Source organism: Lepus europaeus, chromosome 8, assembly GCF_033115175.1.
Source record: "Lepus europaeus isolate LE1 chromosome 8, mLepTim1.pri, whole genome shotgun sequence".
NCBI lineage: Eukaryota > Metazoa > Chordata > Mammalia > Lagomorpha > Leporidae > Lepus > Lepus europaeus.
This window is the reverse complement of record NC_084834.1, coordinates 90,066,241-90,084,256: the sequence shown is the minus strand read 5'-3', so window position 1 is coordinate 90,084,256 and position 18,016 is coordinate 90,066,241. Positions and strand designations below refer to the sequence as shown.

Sequence of the window (18,016 nt, the reverse complement as noted above, 5' to 3'; positions counted from 1 at the left end):
ACTTCCTTTGGGCACCATCATGTAACTAATTTCCCCACATTTAACCATGTAACCTTACTTTCCCCCATCTGAGTGACAGGGCACTCTTTCTCTTGGATCTGTCCCATCCATTCTGATGGATGCCCTATCCAAATAAACCTTGCTACCTTGCTTACCACTGCTCTCTGTCTCATGTCTGAATTGTTTCTTGTGCAAAGACAAGAACCTACCTCACCCATGTCTGCTAACAGTTTTGGCAACCACAAAAGGACAGAAGAGGACCAGTGGTAAGTGCTGAGCAACCTCACCCCAAGGAATGCTCCATATCTACCCTGCTTTTTCCTTTATTCTTGCCTTGTCTGTTTTGCTCTGTGGCAGCCAGAAGTCTCCTTGCTGCACCCATGTAGATACAGTTCGAGCAGTTAAATGCCGCTAGGGTGCTCACTGCTATAAAATGCCTATGACAGCATGAGCTGTATGGACAGAGGCAAAGAGTACTAGGTGCCTCTGGCAGCCGCAAGACAAACCCAAATAGATGCAGGACCATATGACCCAGCCATCCCACTCCTGAAAATTTTCTCAGGAAAAACCAAAATAAATCAACATATGAAAGAGTTATCTGTACCCCCATGTTCATTGCAGCACAATTCACAATAGCTAAGATATGAAATCAAAACAGATGTCCATCAACTGTTGCCTGGATAAAGAAATTATGGCATATATACACTATGGACTACTATTCTTGTAAAAAAAAATGGAATCCATTCTGTCTTTTATAACAAGATGGACTCAACTGGAAACCACTATGCTTAGTGAAATAAACTAGTCCCAAAAAGACAGATATCATATGTTTTCCCTGGTCTGAGGTAACTAATAGAGTACCTAAAATGTAATATGTTGGAGTGAAATGAACATTTTTAGATTCAAAGATTGTTTATAGCCTTTGTCTTTTCCATTGAATAACAATCTTTTTATACTATTTGTTAAACTCTGTTACTTTGTGTAGGGTTAACTATATGATCATTAAATAAACTGAATATAGGTCTTTGTAAAAATTGAGTGGGAATGGAAAAGGGAGGAAGAAGAAGGGTTGTAGTGTGGGTGGTACAGAGGGTAGAGTGCAAAGTATCACTGTGTTCCTAAATCTGTATATATGAAATACATGAAATTTGTATAACAAATAAAATTAAAAAAATATACTTCTGAAAAATCTAAACAAGTACATGAAGACACAGGATTGTGAAGTGCTTGTTTATTCATTTATTTCTACCTAGAAACTTTTTATTTAATGTATTTCCAAAGTGACAGTCATATTGGATGTAGTAGATCTTCTCTTTTTTCTATCAGAGGGGAGGATTTGATCAGCTCTGTTGGCATAGTCTTACCTTTACCTTGTCTTTTCTAAGGCTCCCAAAGCCAGGCGCAAGCCCCAGTGGTTGTAATATTCATCCATGTTGGCACAAGAACCACACAAAGGATCTGTGCAGTCCTCAGAGTGAGCATGGATCCCACAGCAACGACCCACCCCAGGCAATTAGGGAGTCCCAAGCATGTAAAGCCACCCACAGTGACTTCCCAGAGATCCAGCCACACCCTGCATCCTCCCATGCAGCCACAGTGTTTCCACAATTGCAGCACACAGGCTCCCACAGTCACAGGATGCCTAGGATTCACTGTGCCCTGTCAGTCTGTCCCATTCATAGAGAGGTGGAGACACTCCCAGAGCCAGACAGGCAGCCTAAGTCCCAGAGCCTATGGCATGCTAGGAGGCTGGGGGTACCTCACAGTCCTATGTGGTCATGTAGCACCCTGTCAATTCTCCTATCCAGACTCATGCATCTCCTTTGGGCTCGTTGCTGGGCATATGGACACAACTGGCATAGTTGTTATGTATGTCCCAAATGGTGCCCATTCTTTCTTAGCTAGTTGTAGGGTGTCATTGTTGGAGTTTGAGGAGAGAGAAATGTACTCATTTTTTCCCTCTAGGTTGGCAGGTACACTGTCTGCTACAGGCTAGACTCATGCCAAGGTCTCCCCACAAGTATATCACCTATAGTTTGGGCTGCAGCAGTCTGGTCTCACCTCAGTCTCCAAAGCTGGTGCTGAGGTTCCTAGTTGCTGGGTTCCTGTGCTGTGTCTGTGCTTATGCTCCATGTTTACACCCTCCATGTAGATCCACATCATCCCTCTAACTTCTGTGGAATTTCCACAGCAGTTTTCTCCCTAACTCTTCACTGAGATTGCACTACCTGTACTTTTTTTTTAAAAAAAAAAAAAAAACAACTATCTTCCTCTAGACTAGAACAAGTAAGCTCCTTCTCTATTTTGCCATCTTAAACCCCTTCCTGAAGTGTTAAATTAAAAAACTGGAGAAATGGTTTAGGGATTACCTACCATTATACCATTATAGTATGCCTGTGGCTCAAGGGACTGGTGAGTTCAGGTACCTAAATTTTGTTAGAAATGGTTTTCCACAGTTGTCATCACTCATTGAGCAATAATTGAAAGTTAAATTTGTTGTCTGTACACACGCTTTTGCACTTCTGGATACCTTACAATAAGTGTTGACATTTTGAATATACATTTGAAAAATTTAATTTGAATATTAAATTATTAAATTTTTAATATTTCATATCAGTAGATTAGATCAGAGAGGTTTCATGGTTGTTGCTATTTATACATTGTTAAAGATCCCTCAGGTAATATCAAGGCTGTTGCATATGGCCAGTGTCTTGAATTATAGCACAGAAACTTTAATATCTACTTCAGGAATGATAGGGGTCTTAAATAGGCAGTCATATTTACTAAAGAAACCTAGAGTTTTCTTAGATTGCCAACCTTAGCAAGGCAAGAAATGTCAGGGTGACAGAGATAAGTGGCTCTTTTCAGGTAGTTACACTGATTCTCTATATTTAAAATGCAAAACAGCCTTTCCAGGAGCTATTTAATTAAGTGAAAGTAAGTCTAGTCCCTTTGGAAGTGAATGGTCCAGTGAGCAAACACATATCAGCAAGAGAAGGAAGTGGGAATTATTATGGGCTTCATAAGCACAGTGACACTTTATAACCCCATATCAGGGATTCTAAACAGTGATTGGTTGACAAAATTATCAAACTGAGTTTAAATTTGGGCAGGTACAAAATTGTCACGCATAACTCCAGGACAGTGTGCCACTCTGAACTTCAAAGAGAAAGATAAGGAATCCTGGATTTGCAAAGTCCCTCTGAAGGCTTTTAAGGTAAGATGGAACAGCCTCTTTCCTCAGAACCAAGGATTCCTGTAGAGAGAATTTTGTATTTCAGCAAGGACATTGATTTTAGAAATGAATAGCCCTTTATTAATTGGTTTGTTTCTTCCCTTTTCAATTGTGATATCGTGAGTACGTGTTAAAAGATAACAGAAAATTAAGTGATAGGGAATGCTAATCACATCTGATAAGATATGGCATCCCTGAAAAACTGGACATATTTTTCACAGCCAGAGTGTTGTTGAGACATCATTATTTAGAAAATGTACACATGAGATAGGGCATATAAATATTTGAAAACTAAGGTATTCATTATAACATGAAAGATTAAAATAACATATACACAATTCACTAATCCTGCATTACTGTTATCTAGAAAAAATATTTTTAAGAGCCTTAAACCTAATCAAAGTCATTTTCCAGTCTCACATTGCAAGGTAGTATGTGATGAGATTTAATGAAAAAGGAAAGGTACACACATTTCCTTTTAAAAATAGTAACAATAGTGACATTAAAATGCAGACTCTTTAAGAAATAACCTGGATTTGGGAATTTGATTTAACACATTATTCTGCATTTATTTCAAAGCCTGGCTAATCCACACATTTGTAAACTGAATGAGTGCAGGCCTCATGTTATTTCTAGGGATCAGTATCTGGCCACATTATGCCTTCATTTGTTAAATGAAAGAATGAATATATTTGGTTTACACTGAATTTCCTGGACCCTATAAAACCAGCTTTTGGTCTAGAAATGAATTTCTTTTGACATTTTCTTTCTCTCTCTTGTGTTTTAAAGATTTATTTATTTTATTTGAAAGTAAGAGTTAGAGAGATCTTCCAATTCACTTGCCAGATGGCCTCAAGGCCTGGGGCTAGGTTAGGCAAAGTCAGGAACGAAGAGCTTCTTCTGGGTCTCCAACATAGGTGGCAGACCATCTTCCCCTGCTTTTCCAGTGCTATTAAAAGGGAGCTGGATTGGAAGTGGAACAGCTGGGACACGAACTAGCACTCATGTGGAATGCCAGTGTTGTCACAGGCAGAGGCTTTATCCACTGTGCCACAACACTGGCTGCAATATTTTTGACATTTGATGTTAGAGTTTTGAAAGTTAGATTAAAAAACTTCTACACAGAGTGTCTAGAGATTTATATTTATGTTGTACTCATTGTCCATTTAAAAAAATCATGGTAACTTTGGGAAAAGAAAAAAACATGTTACAGAGAAATTAGCAACCTGAGGTGAAAATTACATACTTACTGAGTCACCAATTACTTTTTAAAAAAAATTATTTATTTGAAAGTCAGAGTTATATAGAGAGAAGGAGAGGCAGGGAGAGAAAGAGAGAGAGAAAGAGAGAGAGAGAAAGAGAGAGAGAGAGAGGTCTTCCATCTGCTGGTTCACTTCCCAATTGGCTGCAATGGTGGAGCTACGCCAATCCAAAGCCAGGAGCCAGGAGCTTCTTCCAGGCCTCCCATGCGGGTGCAGGGGCCCAAGGACCTGGGCCATCTTCTACTGCCTTCCCGTGCCACAACAGAGAGCTGGATAGGAAGTGGAGCTGACAGGACTCGAACTGGTGCCCACATGGGATGCCAGCACTACAGGTAGAAGCTTCACCCACAGCACCAGCTCCCCCACCAATTACTTTTGATAAAAAAAGCAGACAATGGATTTTAATAGCCCTCTTTGGACTTCAGACAAAGCTTTAATTACGTACCAGGTTTTACCATTCATTATTTGTTTGCCCAAATTTACTTGGCAATTGCTAAATCTCCTTTCAAATGTGATAATAAATAGAATAATCTGAAGAGGGTTCATACAGTTCTGAAGTCTCTATTTCAGGCTAACACTTTCAGGTTGTTTCTGTAGTAGCCTTTCAACTGTTACCTGCCTTGTAACAGAGAAGAGTGACTCTGTGTGGTGGTTCTGCAGTAGAGCTTAGGGAGAGAGAGAACTAAAGTTGCTGGATTGCAATTCATTTTAAAATTTTTACTTATTTATGTGAGGGTTGGGAAGAGTACCAGAAGAGAGCCAGTGACAGAAAGAAAGCTCCCATCTGTGGTTCAACCCTATGGTTCAAAAAAAGCCAAGGCCAAAGTTAGGAGCTGGAAATTCAATCCACATATCACACATAGGACAGGGACCCAACAACTTCAGCCATCACTGCTGTCTCTTATGGTGTGTGCAACACTGGGAAGCTGTAATCAGAAGCTGGAGCTGGGAATTTAACCTAGGCACATCCCATATGGGATGTGGGTGTCAACTACTAGGCTAAATACCCACTTGCTTGATTACAGTTTAGAAATGGGATGCATGTAACTCTGGCCCCCTTATGGGTGCACCCCTCCAGGATATGGTGGCTCCTCCAAATCACAGTGTAGACTGGCCTTCTACAGAGTCTATGTCATAATTAGGTTTGGGACTGCACACAACAGCATAAATCCTGCTTAATAACAGCTGACTTTCAACATCTGAGCACTAGAGTTCTACATTATACATGTTCTAGGGTCACCTAAGCCTCCTTTTAGTCTATGGCAGTTTTGAAGGTCTAAGGATTCTTGGCTTCCTGCTGAACAACTACACGAGGAAGCACTTTTTCTTCATAGTAGCTCCAGAACTGTACCTTCTCTCTTGTGAGGAAATGACAATAATTCACAAGACTTGATGTTCATGGAAATTTTATTATATTTTCACTATTGCCATTAAATTCAGTCAAGGCCATTTTTGGCATGCAACATTGCAATCTTTAAATCCAGTAAGAGTGCATGCAGTAGGAGAAAAGATCTTTCCTTTCTGTAGCAAAGGTCTCATGATATCAAGAACACCAATTTGTAATAAGTAGGAACTTAAATTTTTGATGCATATAGATTAGAGAATATCTATTCCTCTATATCAAAAAAAACAGATTATATTCATTAAATAAAAGTTTAATAAGTGAAAAAAAAAAAGAAAAAAAAAACACCAAAACACAGATTAGATCATTTCTGAATTTGGATTCCAACAAGGATGAAGTGTTATGTTTTAGAAGTGCCACATCCTAATGGGTGTCATTTATTAAAAAAAGTGTGAGGTTCTGTTTGAACTAATAAGTGTTAATTCCTCACATAATATTCTCAAAGTGTCTTCTTTGTGCTTTGCGTTGGAATCCAATAGCGACCAGGAGACTTTCCTGGGCCCCAGGAGCTTATCATGGGGCCAGGTAACATGCAAATAACCAGGCAACTTTAAAGCAGTGCAGTGTGTTCTCAGCAACAAGTGCAGAGGCTGCTGGGTGTGAAAAAGTGCGAGACATCAACACTCTGAAATGGAGTCATAGGAGGTCTCTCAGAGAGGTCTGTTAAACCTTAGCTCCTCCGGAAGTACAGGTGTCATTATTATCACAGACAGGAAATTTCTCAAGCTCACATAGTAAGTAGCAGAGGTAGCATCTGAGGTTAGGTCTCTGTCAGTGTCTTTTCCACTAGCCTAGGGGTTCTCAGGTCGCTTACTTCTCTGTCTTAAAGTCTAGTTTAGCCCAATTCTATAAATTTGGGTGAGGATTATAAATGCTTCATGTTTTAAGCACAATCTTATCACAATTAGTTAAGACTGGATGAAAACTGTTTAGGAGAGAGGGAAAGGAAGAGGGAGAGGGATGGCGGGGAAGGGAGAGGGAGGGGGGGAGAGAGAGAGAGAGAGAGAGAGAGAGAGAGAGAGAGAGAGAGAGAGATCCTCTTACCTCCATGAACAGCAGAAGACAAAGTTACGGCCTTGGCCTTGTACCTACATGGCTGGTGCCCTTCATTGGTACAGGCAGAAAAATCTAGGAAGCACCATGAGGGTTGATCCTGATGAGTCTCCGAGATGTTTCCATAACCATACTAGGTATGTTCTGGACTCTTCTAAATCTACTAATGTTGGATATACACTCCTTATCCTGGAAAAGTGCAAGTACTCAGAGACCAAAGTAAAATATCACTGTGGTTTTCATCTTGTACTTGATAAGTAATTGTTTTTTTTCTTAAACAGCCATTAATTATTATTCCTAAAGAAAATGAAGATAATTATATATCTTTGCATTTGGGCAGTGGCATGGGCCATTCCAGTAAGTATGCCTTCCTCAGGAAACCTTATTACTTTACTATTTATTTTAAACTAATATATATACCTGCATATATATATATATATATATATATAACCTCCTTAAGACTTTGCAGATAAGCTAAATCTAAATATCTCAACTTATATTAAATATATTACAACATATATATATATATATATATATATATGGTCTCAACAAAACCCAATATGTGCTTCAATTCATGCTTCCATTCCTTCAGTTGAATGTCAGAAGGATTATTATTTAAAAATTTTGTTTAGATTAACTTATATTCAAGGTTCAGGAGTCATGAGGACTTTGACTATCTTTGCTTCATCCATGGTGAATTTCATTCTATCAACAAAGCAGCAAAGTCCTGTGCTATTTAGGGAATGTTAAAGGGTGAGTTATATCACAAAATAAGGTGTCTAAATAAATGAGAAAACTAATGTTTCACTGAGAGAATTATTCTGCTTGTGCTCACTGCGGACAATTTGGAGTGTATAGCTAAACAATAAAGAAAATGTGGGGAAATTAATTGTATTAGCCTCCATATTTAATGTTTTCATAATACCAAGCATTCTGGTATTTACGTGGTTGAGGATTTACTCAAGGATTCCCAATGGCTCCTGCAGAGTGTAGAAGTATTTTTATTTGGCTTTGCTTCTGCATTGGCTCTGTTCACAGCTACTTATCTCATGGAAATTTTGACTAGGATTGTATGTGGAGTGTGTCTTTTACTATTGCAAGCGGCTTAAGGTACAGAAACACCAATGATCTATCTCCTCATTTTTACAAAAGACTATTCTCCTTCTGCAGCTGAATAGTGGTCTGGTCAATATTTTGTTAAAATTGAGAATACCATAATGAGAAGCACCCTTCTGTCTAGTTTAAATTCTACATAAACCCTGTAAAAAAATCACTTATCTTTCCTATGTGATTAGATGCTAATGTTGGCCTTTGTGTTATGATTTTTTTCATCATTGAGGAAAAAATATGGATGTGTATGTTTGTGTCTGTAGTGAGCAACAAAGAATATTTAGAATATCCAAATTTTTCACTTTCACAGGTTCCTGAAATTAAACCATTGGAGAGACACACTGTTGATAAATATGTAGGTTTACATCTTCTTGCAACACCAAAAGTGCCTATACAGGTATAGTATATAAAATGTATTTCCTTTTATTTTCTATTTCCAACTTGTTTTTAGATTCCATTTACTTTCCCAAAGTGGTCACTCATTTTTGTAGTTCACTTTTTTTTTCAAGATGAAGCCCATAATCTTTCAAAAAGTTTCATTTATTTGAAAAGGAGAGAGAGAGTGAGAGAGAGAGCACTCTCTTCCATCAATTCACTCCCCAAATCCCCCAAGAGCCAGGGCTGGGCTAGGGAAAATCCAAAAGCCAGAAACTGCATTTAGATCTCCCATGTGGGTGGCAAGGTCCCAAGCATTTTAGCCATTATTTGCTGTTTTCTCAGATGCGCATTAGCAGGAAGCTGGAATCAGGAATGGAGCCAGGACTCAAATTCAGACAATCAGATATGGGCTGCAGATGTCTTCACTGGCTTGTTAACCATTCTGCTAAATGGCCACCCAAATACTCCTAATTCATTCTGAACTATTTCTCTTTTTCAGGATGAGTTAAATGCCAATGACACCATTAGAGAAAGTGATGTTCCCCTGAATGAAAATGAAAGAGGAAGACAAGAGTATATAAAAGGCAGTAACAAAGGAGAAGGGAATGGCTCTGAGTGGGCAGAACTAGGAGTGAAGAATTCTTCCACAGATTCCACTGTAGCTGATGAAGATGGGAATATTGGGAATCAAAATGAAGGCACAGAAAAGCCAGAGATTTATGTTAGTGATGAGATATATGGAAGTGAAATTAACAACACAGCAAATGGCATTAGGGGACAAGTTAGCATTGTTGACAATGCTGGAACAGCAAATGAGAGTGATATTAATGGAAGTACTGATAAGAACACACAAAATGGGGACATTGGAGATGCAAGTCACAGTGAAAATTCCACTGTAATCCCAGAAAATGGAAATAATAACAGTACACACAATGAGGATAAAATAAATGGGAATTCCTTAGGTAATAAGGGTGACACAAGTGCAATAACACCTCCCGCAGAAGGTAAGAGAAATGGGGATACTGAGGCTGAGGTAACACCAGGCAATGGAGAAGATGCTGGCCTGGAAAATTCTGATGGGACTCCTAGTGGAAATGGAGAAGATGAAGATGAAGGCCAGGGCTCTGGTAATGGTGGAGATGAAGAAACAGGGAATGGAAGAGAGGGCAGTGGTAACAGCAAGGACCAGGAAAGTCAGGGTCATGGCAACGAAGGTGACAATGATCATAGCACAGGTCAACATTCAAGTAGCACTGAAGACAACGGCCTTGAGGACAAAGAAGTTTCCATCAATGACACTGATGGGGACAACACTTCCAGGAGTGAGGAGGGCTCAGATGGTTGCCAAAGAGTAGAGGACACCCAGAAATTCAATCATGGAGAAAGCAAAGGGCTGGAAAATGGAGTCATGAAAGAATCAGAACCAAGCACTATTGGGGAGGGCCAAGTTAAGGTTAGTTTGTGAAGTGATTTCTTTCAGTGACAGTTTAAATTCTTCCCCTCAAGTCACTTATGGTAGCACTAAAATAAGTCACGGCAAATATCCATTAATTTTGCACCTATAATCCTCAAATATTTGAAGAATTTTGGAATTCAGACATTTCTGAACATTCCATTAAAATTTTAGAAAAGTCTTAGGTTAAATGATGGATCCATTGTGTAACTATTTTCAAAAGTTCCAACTGCCTGCTTGTTGTAGAATCTAAATACCAGAATACTTACAAGTACTTATTAAAGAATGTTTTCATGAATAACTGCTAGTGAAATACTGAAAGCTGAACCAAACTCCAATTTCTGTGGTCACATTTCCCAATAAGCATTCCCCAGAGTAATACAATTTTGCACTAACTATTCACTAATCAATCATTCTTTCCTTCACTATTCCATAGGGGATAGAAATCAAAACTCCCAGCAGTGCCATCAGAAATAACATTACAAAAGAAGCTGGGAAAGTCCATGAAGACAGAGAAAGTAAAAGACAACATGGAATGATTATGAACAAAGGGAACGTCAAGACACATGGAGACATTAATAGCATACAAGAACCTGGTCAGAAATTGGTACCTGGAAGTAAAATGGAACCCAGCAAACCAGGTAGTATCAGCAACAGTGATGGGTATGACAGTTATGATTTTGATGATGAATCCATGCAAGGAGATGATCCCAATAGCAGTGATGAGTCTAATGGCAGTGATGATGCTAATTCAGAAGGTGATAATGATAACAGTAGCCAAGGGGATACTTCCAATAACTTTGATGAATCACAAAATAAAGACAATGACAGTGACTCTCAAGGAGAAGGAGATGATGGTGACAGTGACAGCACTACACACACTAATGATAGTGACAGTAATGGCAATGGGAATGATGATGATGACAGCTCAGACAGCAGTGATGGCAGTGAAACTGGCAGCAAATCAGACAGTACTGACAGCAGTGATAACAGTGACGGCAATGACAGCAGTGACAACAAATCAGACAACAGTGACAGTGACAGTCAATCGGACAGCAGCGACAGTGACAGCAGCGACAGCAGTGACAGTGACAGCAGCGACAGCAGCGAGAGCAGCGACAGCAGTGACAGCAGTGACAGTGACAGCAGTGACAGTGACAGTAAATCGGACAGCAGCGACAGTGACAGCAGCGACAGCAGTGACAGTGACAGCAGCGACAGTGACAGCAGTGACAGTGACAGTAAATCGGACAGCAGTGACAGTGACAGCAGCGACAGCAGTGACAGTGACAGCAGTGACAGCAGCGAGAGCAGCGACAGCAGTGACAGTGATAGCAAATCAGACAGCAGTGACAGCAGTGACAGCAGTGACAGTGATAACAAATCAGACAGTAGTGACAGCAGCAACAGTAGTGACAGCAGCGACAGCAGTGACAGTGACAGCAGCGACAGCAGTGACAGCAGTGACAGTGACAGTAGTGACAGCAAATCAGACAGCAGCGATAGTGACAGCAGCGACAGCAGCAACAGTAGCGACAGCAGTGACAGCAGTGACAGTGATAGTAAATCAGACAGTAATGACAGTAGCAACAGCAGTGACAGTGACAGCAGCAACAGTAGTGACAGCAGCAACAGCAGTGACAGCGACAGCAGTGACAGTGACAGCAGTGACAGCAGCGACAGTGACAGCAGTGACAGTGACAGCAGCGACAGTGACAATAAATCAAACAGCAGCGACAGCAGTGACAGCAGCGACAGCAGTGACAGCAGTGACAGTGACAGTGACAGTGACAGCAAATCAGACAGTAGTGACAGCAGTGACAGCAGTGACAGTGATAGCAAATCAGACAGCAGTGACAGCAGTGATAGTGACAGCAGTGACAGCAGCGACAGTGATAGTAAATCAGACAGCAGTGACAGCAGCGACAGTGACAGCAGTGACAACAGTGACAGTGACAGCAAATCAGACAGCAGTGACAGCAGTGACAGTGACAGCAGTGACAACAGTGACAGTGACAGCAAATCAGACAGTAGTGACAGCAGTGACAGTGACAGCAGTGACAGTGACAGCAAATCAGACAGCAGTGACAGCAGCGACAGTGACAGCAGTGACAGCAGTGACAACAGTGACAGTGACAGCAAATCAGACAGCAGTGACAGCAGCAACAGTGACAGCAGTGACAGCAGTGACAGTGACAGCAAATCAGACAGTAGTGACAGCAGTGACAGTGACAGCAGCGACAGTGACAGCAGTGACAGCAGTGACAACAGTGACAGTGACAGCAAATCAGACAGCAGTGACAGCAGTGACAGTAGTGACAGTGACAGCAGCAACAGCAGCGACAGCAGTGACAGTGACAGCAGTGATGGTGACAGTGACAGCAATGACAGTAGTGACAGCACCTCTGACAGCAGTGATGACAGTGACAGTCAGAGCAAGCCTGGGAATGGCAACAACAGTGACAGTGACAGTGACAGTGAGAGTGAAGGTAGTGATAGTAACCACTCAACCAGTGATGACTAGAAAAAAAGAAAAATTCCCAAGATTCTTCTTGTGCGAATTTGGTGAGTAATTGATAGGAAATAAAGATTTCCATGAAGGTAAAATAAAGGGGAGAAATGTATGGAAGACACAAGGAAACGTCCAGAGAAATAACAAGGGGAATCAAGGCCAACTGTCATACTGTCATACTTGGAATCAATTCTCACTTCCCCTAGAAAATATGAATAACTTTAGGTACGTGTCTGTTGGAAGGTATTCATATTCTGAAAAGGAGAAATTAAAATATCCTTTAATACTTTGCACAGAAACCTCAATAGTCATTTACTATGTGATAGTCTCAACTTAGGTGCAGGCTGGGAGCATTACAGAATGCAGTGAACAAACACTTCTTGTAAACAACTCATGGCATTGCCTTAGTCTCCTACACATTCCGGAGAGATGGTCTACTTACTGCCAAGTACAAGATGCTGTTCTGTGATATCTGATTTGGTTATCGATTTATTTGCTCACTCTTTGCAAAAGACAAACAAATTTATTTGTAATGTGAAAAAAACCCCACAACAACCATTTAATCAATCTGGGCCATGGGAATACTTTCTTTAATTATCAAGTAATGACAAATTATGGAAATTATAAAAAGCGCTGGACTATTTGAAGGCTGGGTTAGCCAACAAAATCTGATTTTCAACATCACAATTCTGCAAAGCAGTGGAAATTTAGTGCGAAGACCTAAAACCATTGGCAAGCCAGATACCATGCTTAGAGCAGTCTTGCTTCCAGCTGTCTCTCTCCAGATATTAAACTTCCAAGTATTACATAAATACATGAATGAACTGGAAGATGGGGTCTTTATCTGCATTCAAAACTGTATTGAGTGGTATCAATTACACATCGGTTCCACCATGTCAAACTTGGTTCTCAGTTTCCTTTTAAACTGCAACATGCCAGAACTTCCAAACCATATCCTGAGACTCTCTTTTCACTATTAATCTCTTTGATAAAGCCAGTTGTTGATGGGTAATGATTTTTAGAAAGTTCTCTTTCAAATTTGAGAGTTATATATGGTGTTTAAATCTGAATATAGATAACTCAGCTTTTGCAAGAATGAAGATAATTCTTAGTCTTGGAATGAAGCCCAAATCCTGGAAAACAGAGATCTTACAGGAGTATGAGAATAGAAAGTGACATATAAAAAGGTAGAGAAACATATCATTTGTCATCCAAATGAGGATGTCACAGACAGTGAAAACGATGCTAAGAGGAATTACACAAGGGCAGGAAGTATAGGTTGGGACTGTCTCAAGGAAGCTGGGGATACTATAACCCTCACCCATAAACCTTGGGGCTATGTTTCAAGATTTAGCAGTGATGTTTGTAGTTTTCCTCTTTTTCCACTTAGACAATTATTTTAGATTTTTTAAAATCCCAAATGCAACTTCTTTAATGTTAATTTCCAACCAGTTGTTAGCTGACCATTTGTGTTCGAATGTTAGGCAAATGTTACACAAAGAGTGTAGGAAGGTTTTTTCCTGCCTCCTTCCTCCTTTATGCAAGAATTTCTTAGGTAAGAGATTGATATAGCAAGGCATATTGCCAAAGGCTTTTAAAATGCTGCTATTCATAAGCTACTTGGTAATTCTTTCTCAAAATATGTTCTAGGCTTTTCATTCCATTAGACCAGGGTGTTTTGCTCATTTTCATTCATAAAGCATTGCTTTTAGTGCCTGTCACAATTATTTCAAAGGATTGTCTTTGTAAACTGTACAAGATATGTAAATGAAAGAGATAATGAATTTTGTGTTGTAATAAACATCTATTTATACAATTTCTCACAAATTCTTTTCATCCTAATGAGTTTGCAAATAACCCCTCCATCACAAAATCTAAAATCTGTTATTTCTTTTAAAGGTTATCTGTTTCAATTGAAAAAGTACTATATGTATACACACAAAATAAAATTTCCAAACGCAAGAGAAAAGTATACACAAACATTAAAGATTCACCATTCTCAACTCCTAGCCCTCTATTTATCTTCCCTAGAGGCAACTTCTATTAAGGATATCTTCTGGAACTTTCCAGAAGAATTCTATGCCCATGTTTCCCTTTTTAAAACATGTGAGAGTCTACTGTGCACAACGTGCACAATGTTATTCTTATAACTTAGCAATATACTTTGAAGATAGGTTCAAAACACACAGACAACCTCATTCTTTTCTCACAGCTGTGTTTGACTTCATTTTATGAAGAGTTATAGGTGTTTAACCTGCCCTTCCCATTCCATCACTTTCTAAACCAGTCCCAATCCAAGGAGGGTCTCTGTAGATATCACCCAAGATAACTATCTGAGCTAGATAAATTTCTAGGCAGTTTTTACAAAGACTTCATCTTAGGAAGTATTTCTGAAGGTCTGGGGTGGGATGGGAGATGTTCAGAATCTAGGGCTGATGTCAGAAAGAATGAATGGAGAATATGACCCCAGCTGCCTTGTATAAGTTTATCTGCATTGGCTTCTGGTTCCCTTAGGCCAGAATACCCAGACACACTTCAAAAGAATGTCTCAAGAATAGATATGAAGACGATAAGATTGGCATTAGAAAACAAAATTTATTTTTTCTGTTTCTTGAATAAAGATTAATAAGCTGTCTGCTAACACTGCTCGTGAGAACAGAATTTTTTTTTATTTTAAAGCTTTTATTTAATAAATATAAATTTCCAAAGTACAGCTTATGGATTATAATGGCTTCCCCCCCCACCATAACTTCCCTCCCACCTGCAACCCTCCCCTTTCCCGCTCCCTCTCCCCTTCCAATCACATCAAGATTCTTTTTCAATTCTCTTTATATACAGAAAATCAGTTTAGAATATATTAAGTAAAGATTTCAACAGTTTGCCCTCACATAGCAACACAAAGTGAAAAATACTGTTGGAGTACTAGTTATAGCATTAAATCACAGTGTACAGCACATTAATGACAGAGATCCTACATGATATTTTTTAAAAAATTGATTAATTTTCTATGCAATTTCCAATTTAACACCAGGTTTTTTTTTTTTTTCATTTTCAATTATCTTTATATACAGGAGATCGATTCAGTATATACTAAGTAAAGATTTCATCCATTTGCACCCACACAGAAACACAAAGTGTAAAAATACTGTTTCAGTCCTAGTTATAGCATCACTTCACATTGGACAACACATTAAGGACAGAACCCACATGAGACGTAAGTACACAGTGACTCCTGTTTTTGATTTAACAATTTTAACACTCTTGTTTATGCCGCCAGTAATCTCCCTAGCCTCTAGTCATGAGTTGCCAAGGCTATGGAAGCCTTTAGGGTTTGCCGACTTTTTATCTTATTCCGATAAGGTCATAGTCAAAGTGGAAGTTCTCTCCTCCCTTTAGAGAAAGGTACCTCCTACCTTGATGGCCCCGTTCTTTCCACTGGGATCTCACTCGCTGAGATCTTTCATTTAGGTCTTCTTCTTCTTCTTTTTTTTTTTTTTCCAGAGTGTCTTGGCTTTCCATGCCTAAAATACTCTCATGGGCTCTTCAGCCAGATCCGAATGCCTTAAGGGCTGATTCTGAGGCCAGAGTGCTATTTAGGACATCTGCCATTCTATGTGTCTGCTGTGTCTCCCACTTCCCATGATGGATCGTTCTCTCCCTTTTTGATTCTATCAGTTAGTATTAGCAGACACTAGTCTTGTTTGTGTGATCCCTTTGACTCTTATACCTATCAGTGTGATCAACTGTGAACTGAAATTGATCACTTGGACTAGTGAGATGGCATTGGTGCATGCCACCGTGATAGGATTGTGTTGGAATCCCCTGGCACATTTCTAACTGCACCATTTGGGGCAAGTCTGATTGAGCATGTCCCAAATTGTACATCTCCTCCCTCTCTTTTTCCACTCTTAAATTTAACAGGGATCATTTTTCCGTTAAAATTTAAACACCTAAGAATAATTGTGTGTTAATTACAGAGTTCAACCACTAGTACTAGAACAACAACAACAAAAAAAACAACAAATACTAAAATGGATAAAGTATTACATTGTACATCAACAGTCAGCACAAGAGCTGATCAAGTTACTGTTTCTGCTACTGTCCATTTCACTTCCACAGGTTTCCCCTTTGGCACTCAGTTAGTTGTCGCCAATCAGGGAAAACAAATGATATTTGCCTCTTTGGGACTGGCTTAGTTCACTCAGCATAGTGTTTTCCAGATTCCTCCATCTTGTTGCAAATGACCAGATTTCATTGATTTTGACTGCTGTATAGTATTCTATAGAGTACATGTCCCATAATTTCTTTATCCAGTCTACTTTTGATGGGCATTTGGGTTGATTCCAGATCTTAGCTGTTGTGAATTTAGCTGCAATAAACATTGAGGTGCAGACAGCTTTTTTGTTTGCCAATTTAACTTCCTTTGGGTAAATTCCAAGGAGTGGGATGGCTGTGTTGAATGGTAGGGTTATATTCAGGTTTCTGAGGAATCTCCAGACTGACTTCCATAGTGGCTTTACCAATTTGCATTCGCACCAACAGTGGGTTAGTGTCCCTTTTCCCCCACATCCTCTCCAGCATCTATTGTTGGTAGATTTCTGAATGTGAGCCATTCTAACTGGGGTGAGGTGAAACCTCATTGTGGTTTTGATTTGCATTTCCCTGATTGCTAGTGATCTTGAACATTTTTTCATGTGCCTGTTGGCCATTTGGATTTCCTCTTTGGAAAAATGCCTATTGAGGTCCTTGGCCCATCTCTTAAGTGGGGTTGTTTGTTTTGATGTTGTGGAGTTTCTTGATTTCTTTGTAGATTCTGGTTATCAACCCTTTATCTGTTGCATAGTTTGCAAATATTTTTTCCCATTCTGTCGGTTGCCTATTCACTTTCCTGACTGTTTCTTTTGAAGTACAGAAACTTCTCAATTTGATGCAATCCCAATAGTTAATTTTGGCTTTGACTGCCTGTGCTCCTGGGGTCTTTTCCAAGAAGTCTTTGCCAGTATCTATATCTTGCAGGGTTTCTCCAATGCTTTCTAATAATTTGATGGTGTAGGGTAGTAGATTTTTTTTTTTAAGCTTCAGGTTGCCATGCATTGAGTAGGTCATGACATCATTTACTGAGTTGTGATAATGGAGAAAGAAACAGCAACCCCAGTGCATCCTCAGTAGTGCTTTCTGAAATCTGATCATATCTGTCTCCATGCACACACATGTACAGCTATGTCTTAAGTATTCATATGCTAGGACATGGCGTAAAATGAGTTTCTTATTGTTGGTTGCAGTGAACAAAGCTTGAAAACCATTAGTTTAGAATAGCATTACCACTAGTTATCATTTTATGTTATTTTGCAAGTATGCTTTTTTCCTTTCAAACCTCTAAGATTATTTCCCACTTTTGAACAAGTTTTTAGAAAGAGAAGGAAGGAGGAAAGTAGGAAGGAAGGAAAGGAGGAAAAAAGGAAGGAGAGAGAAAGGAAAGAAAGAAAGGCAAAAGGAAGGAAGGGAGAAAGGAAGGAAGGAAAAGAGGGAGGGAGGAAGAGAGGGAAAGGAAACGAAAGAAAGGAAAGGACAGACAGGGAAGAGTGGCAGTGGAATCAGTTTCCAAGTGTAT

The 18,016-nt window shown here is 39.5% G+C and overlaps 1 protein-coding gene across 1 annotated transcript; it reads left to right on the top strand.

Annotated features, from left to right (window-relative positions):
* The first annotated feature begins 7,258 nt into the window (after nt 1–7,258).
* DSPP (dentin sialophosphoprotein) lies at nt 7,259–12,417 on the top strand. The gene is made up of 4 exons (XM_062199173.1): nt 7,259–7,309; nt 8,373–8,459; nt 8,940–9,893; nt 10,330–12,417. The coding sequence occupies exons 1-4, from the start codon at nt 7,259–7,261 to the stop codon at nt 12,415–12,417; spliced, it is 3,180 nt and encodes a 1,059-aa protein (XP_062055157.1).
* Nucleotides 12,418–18,016: the final 5,599 nt, after the last annotated feature.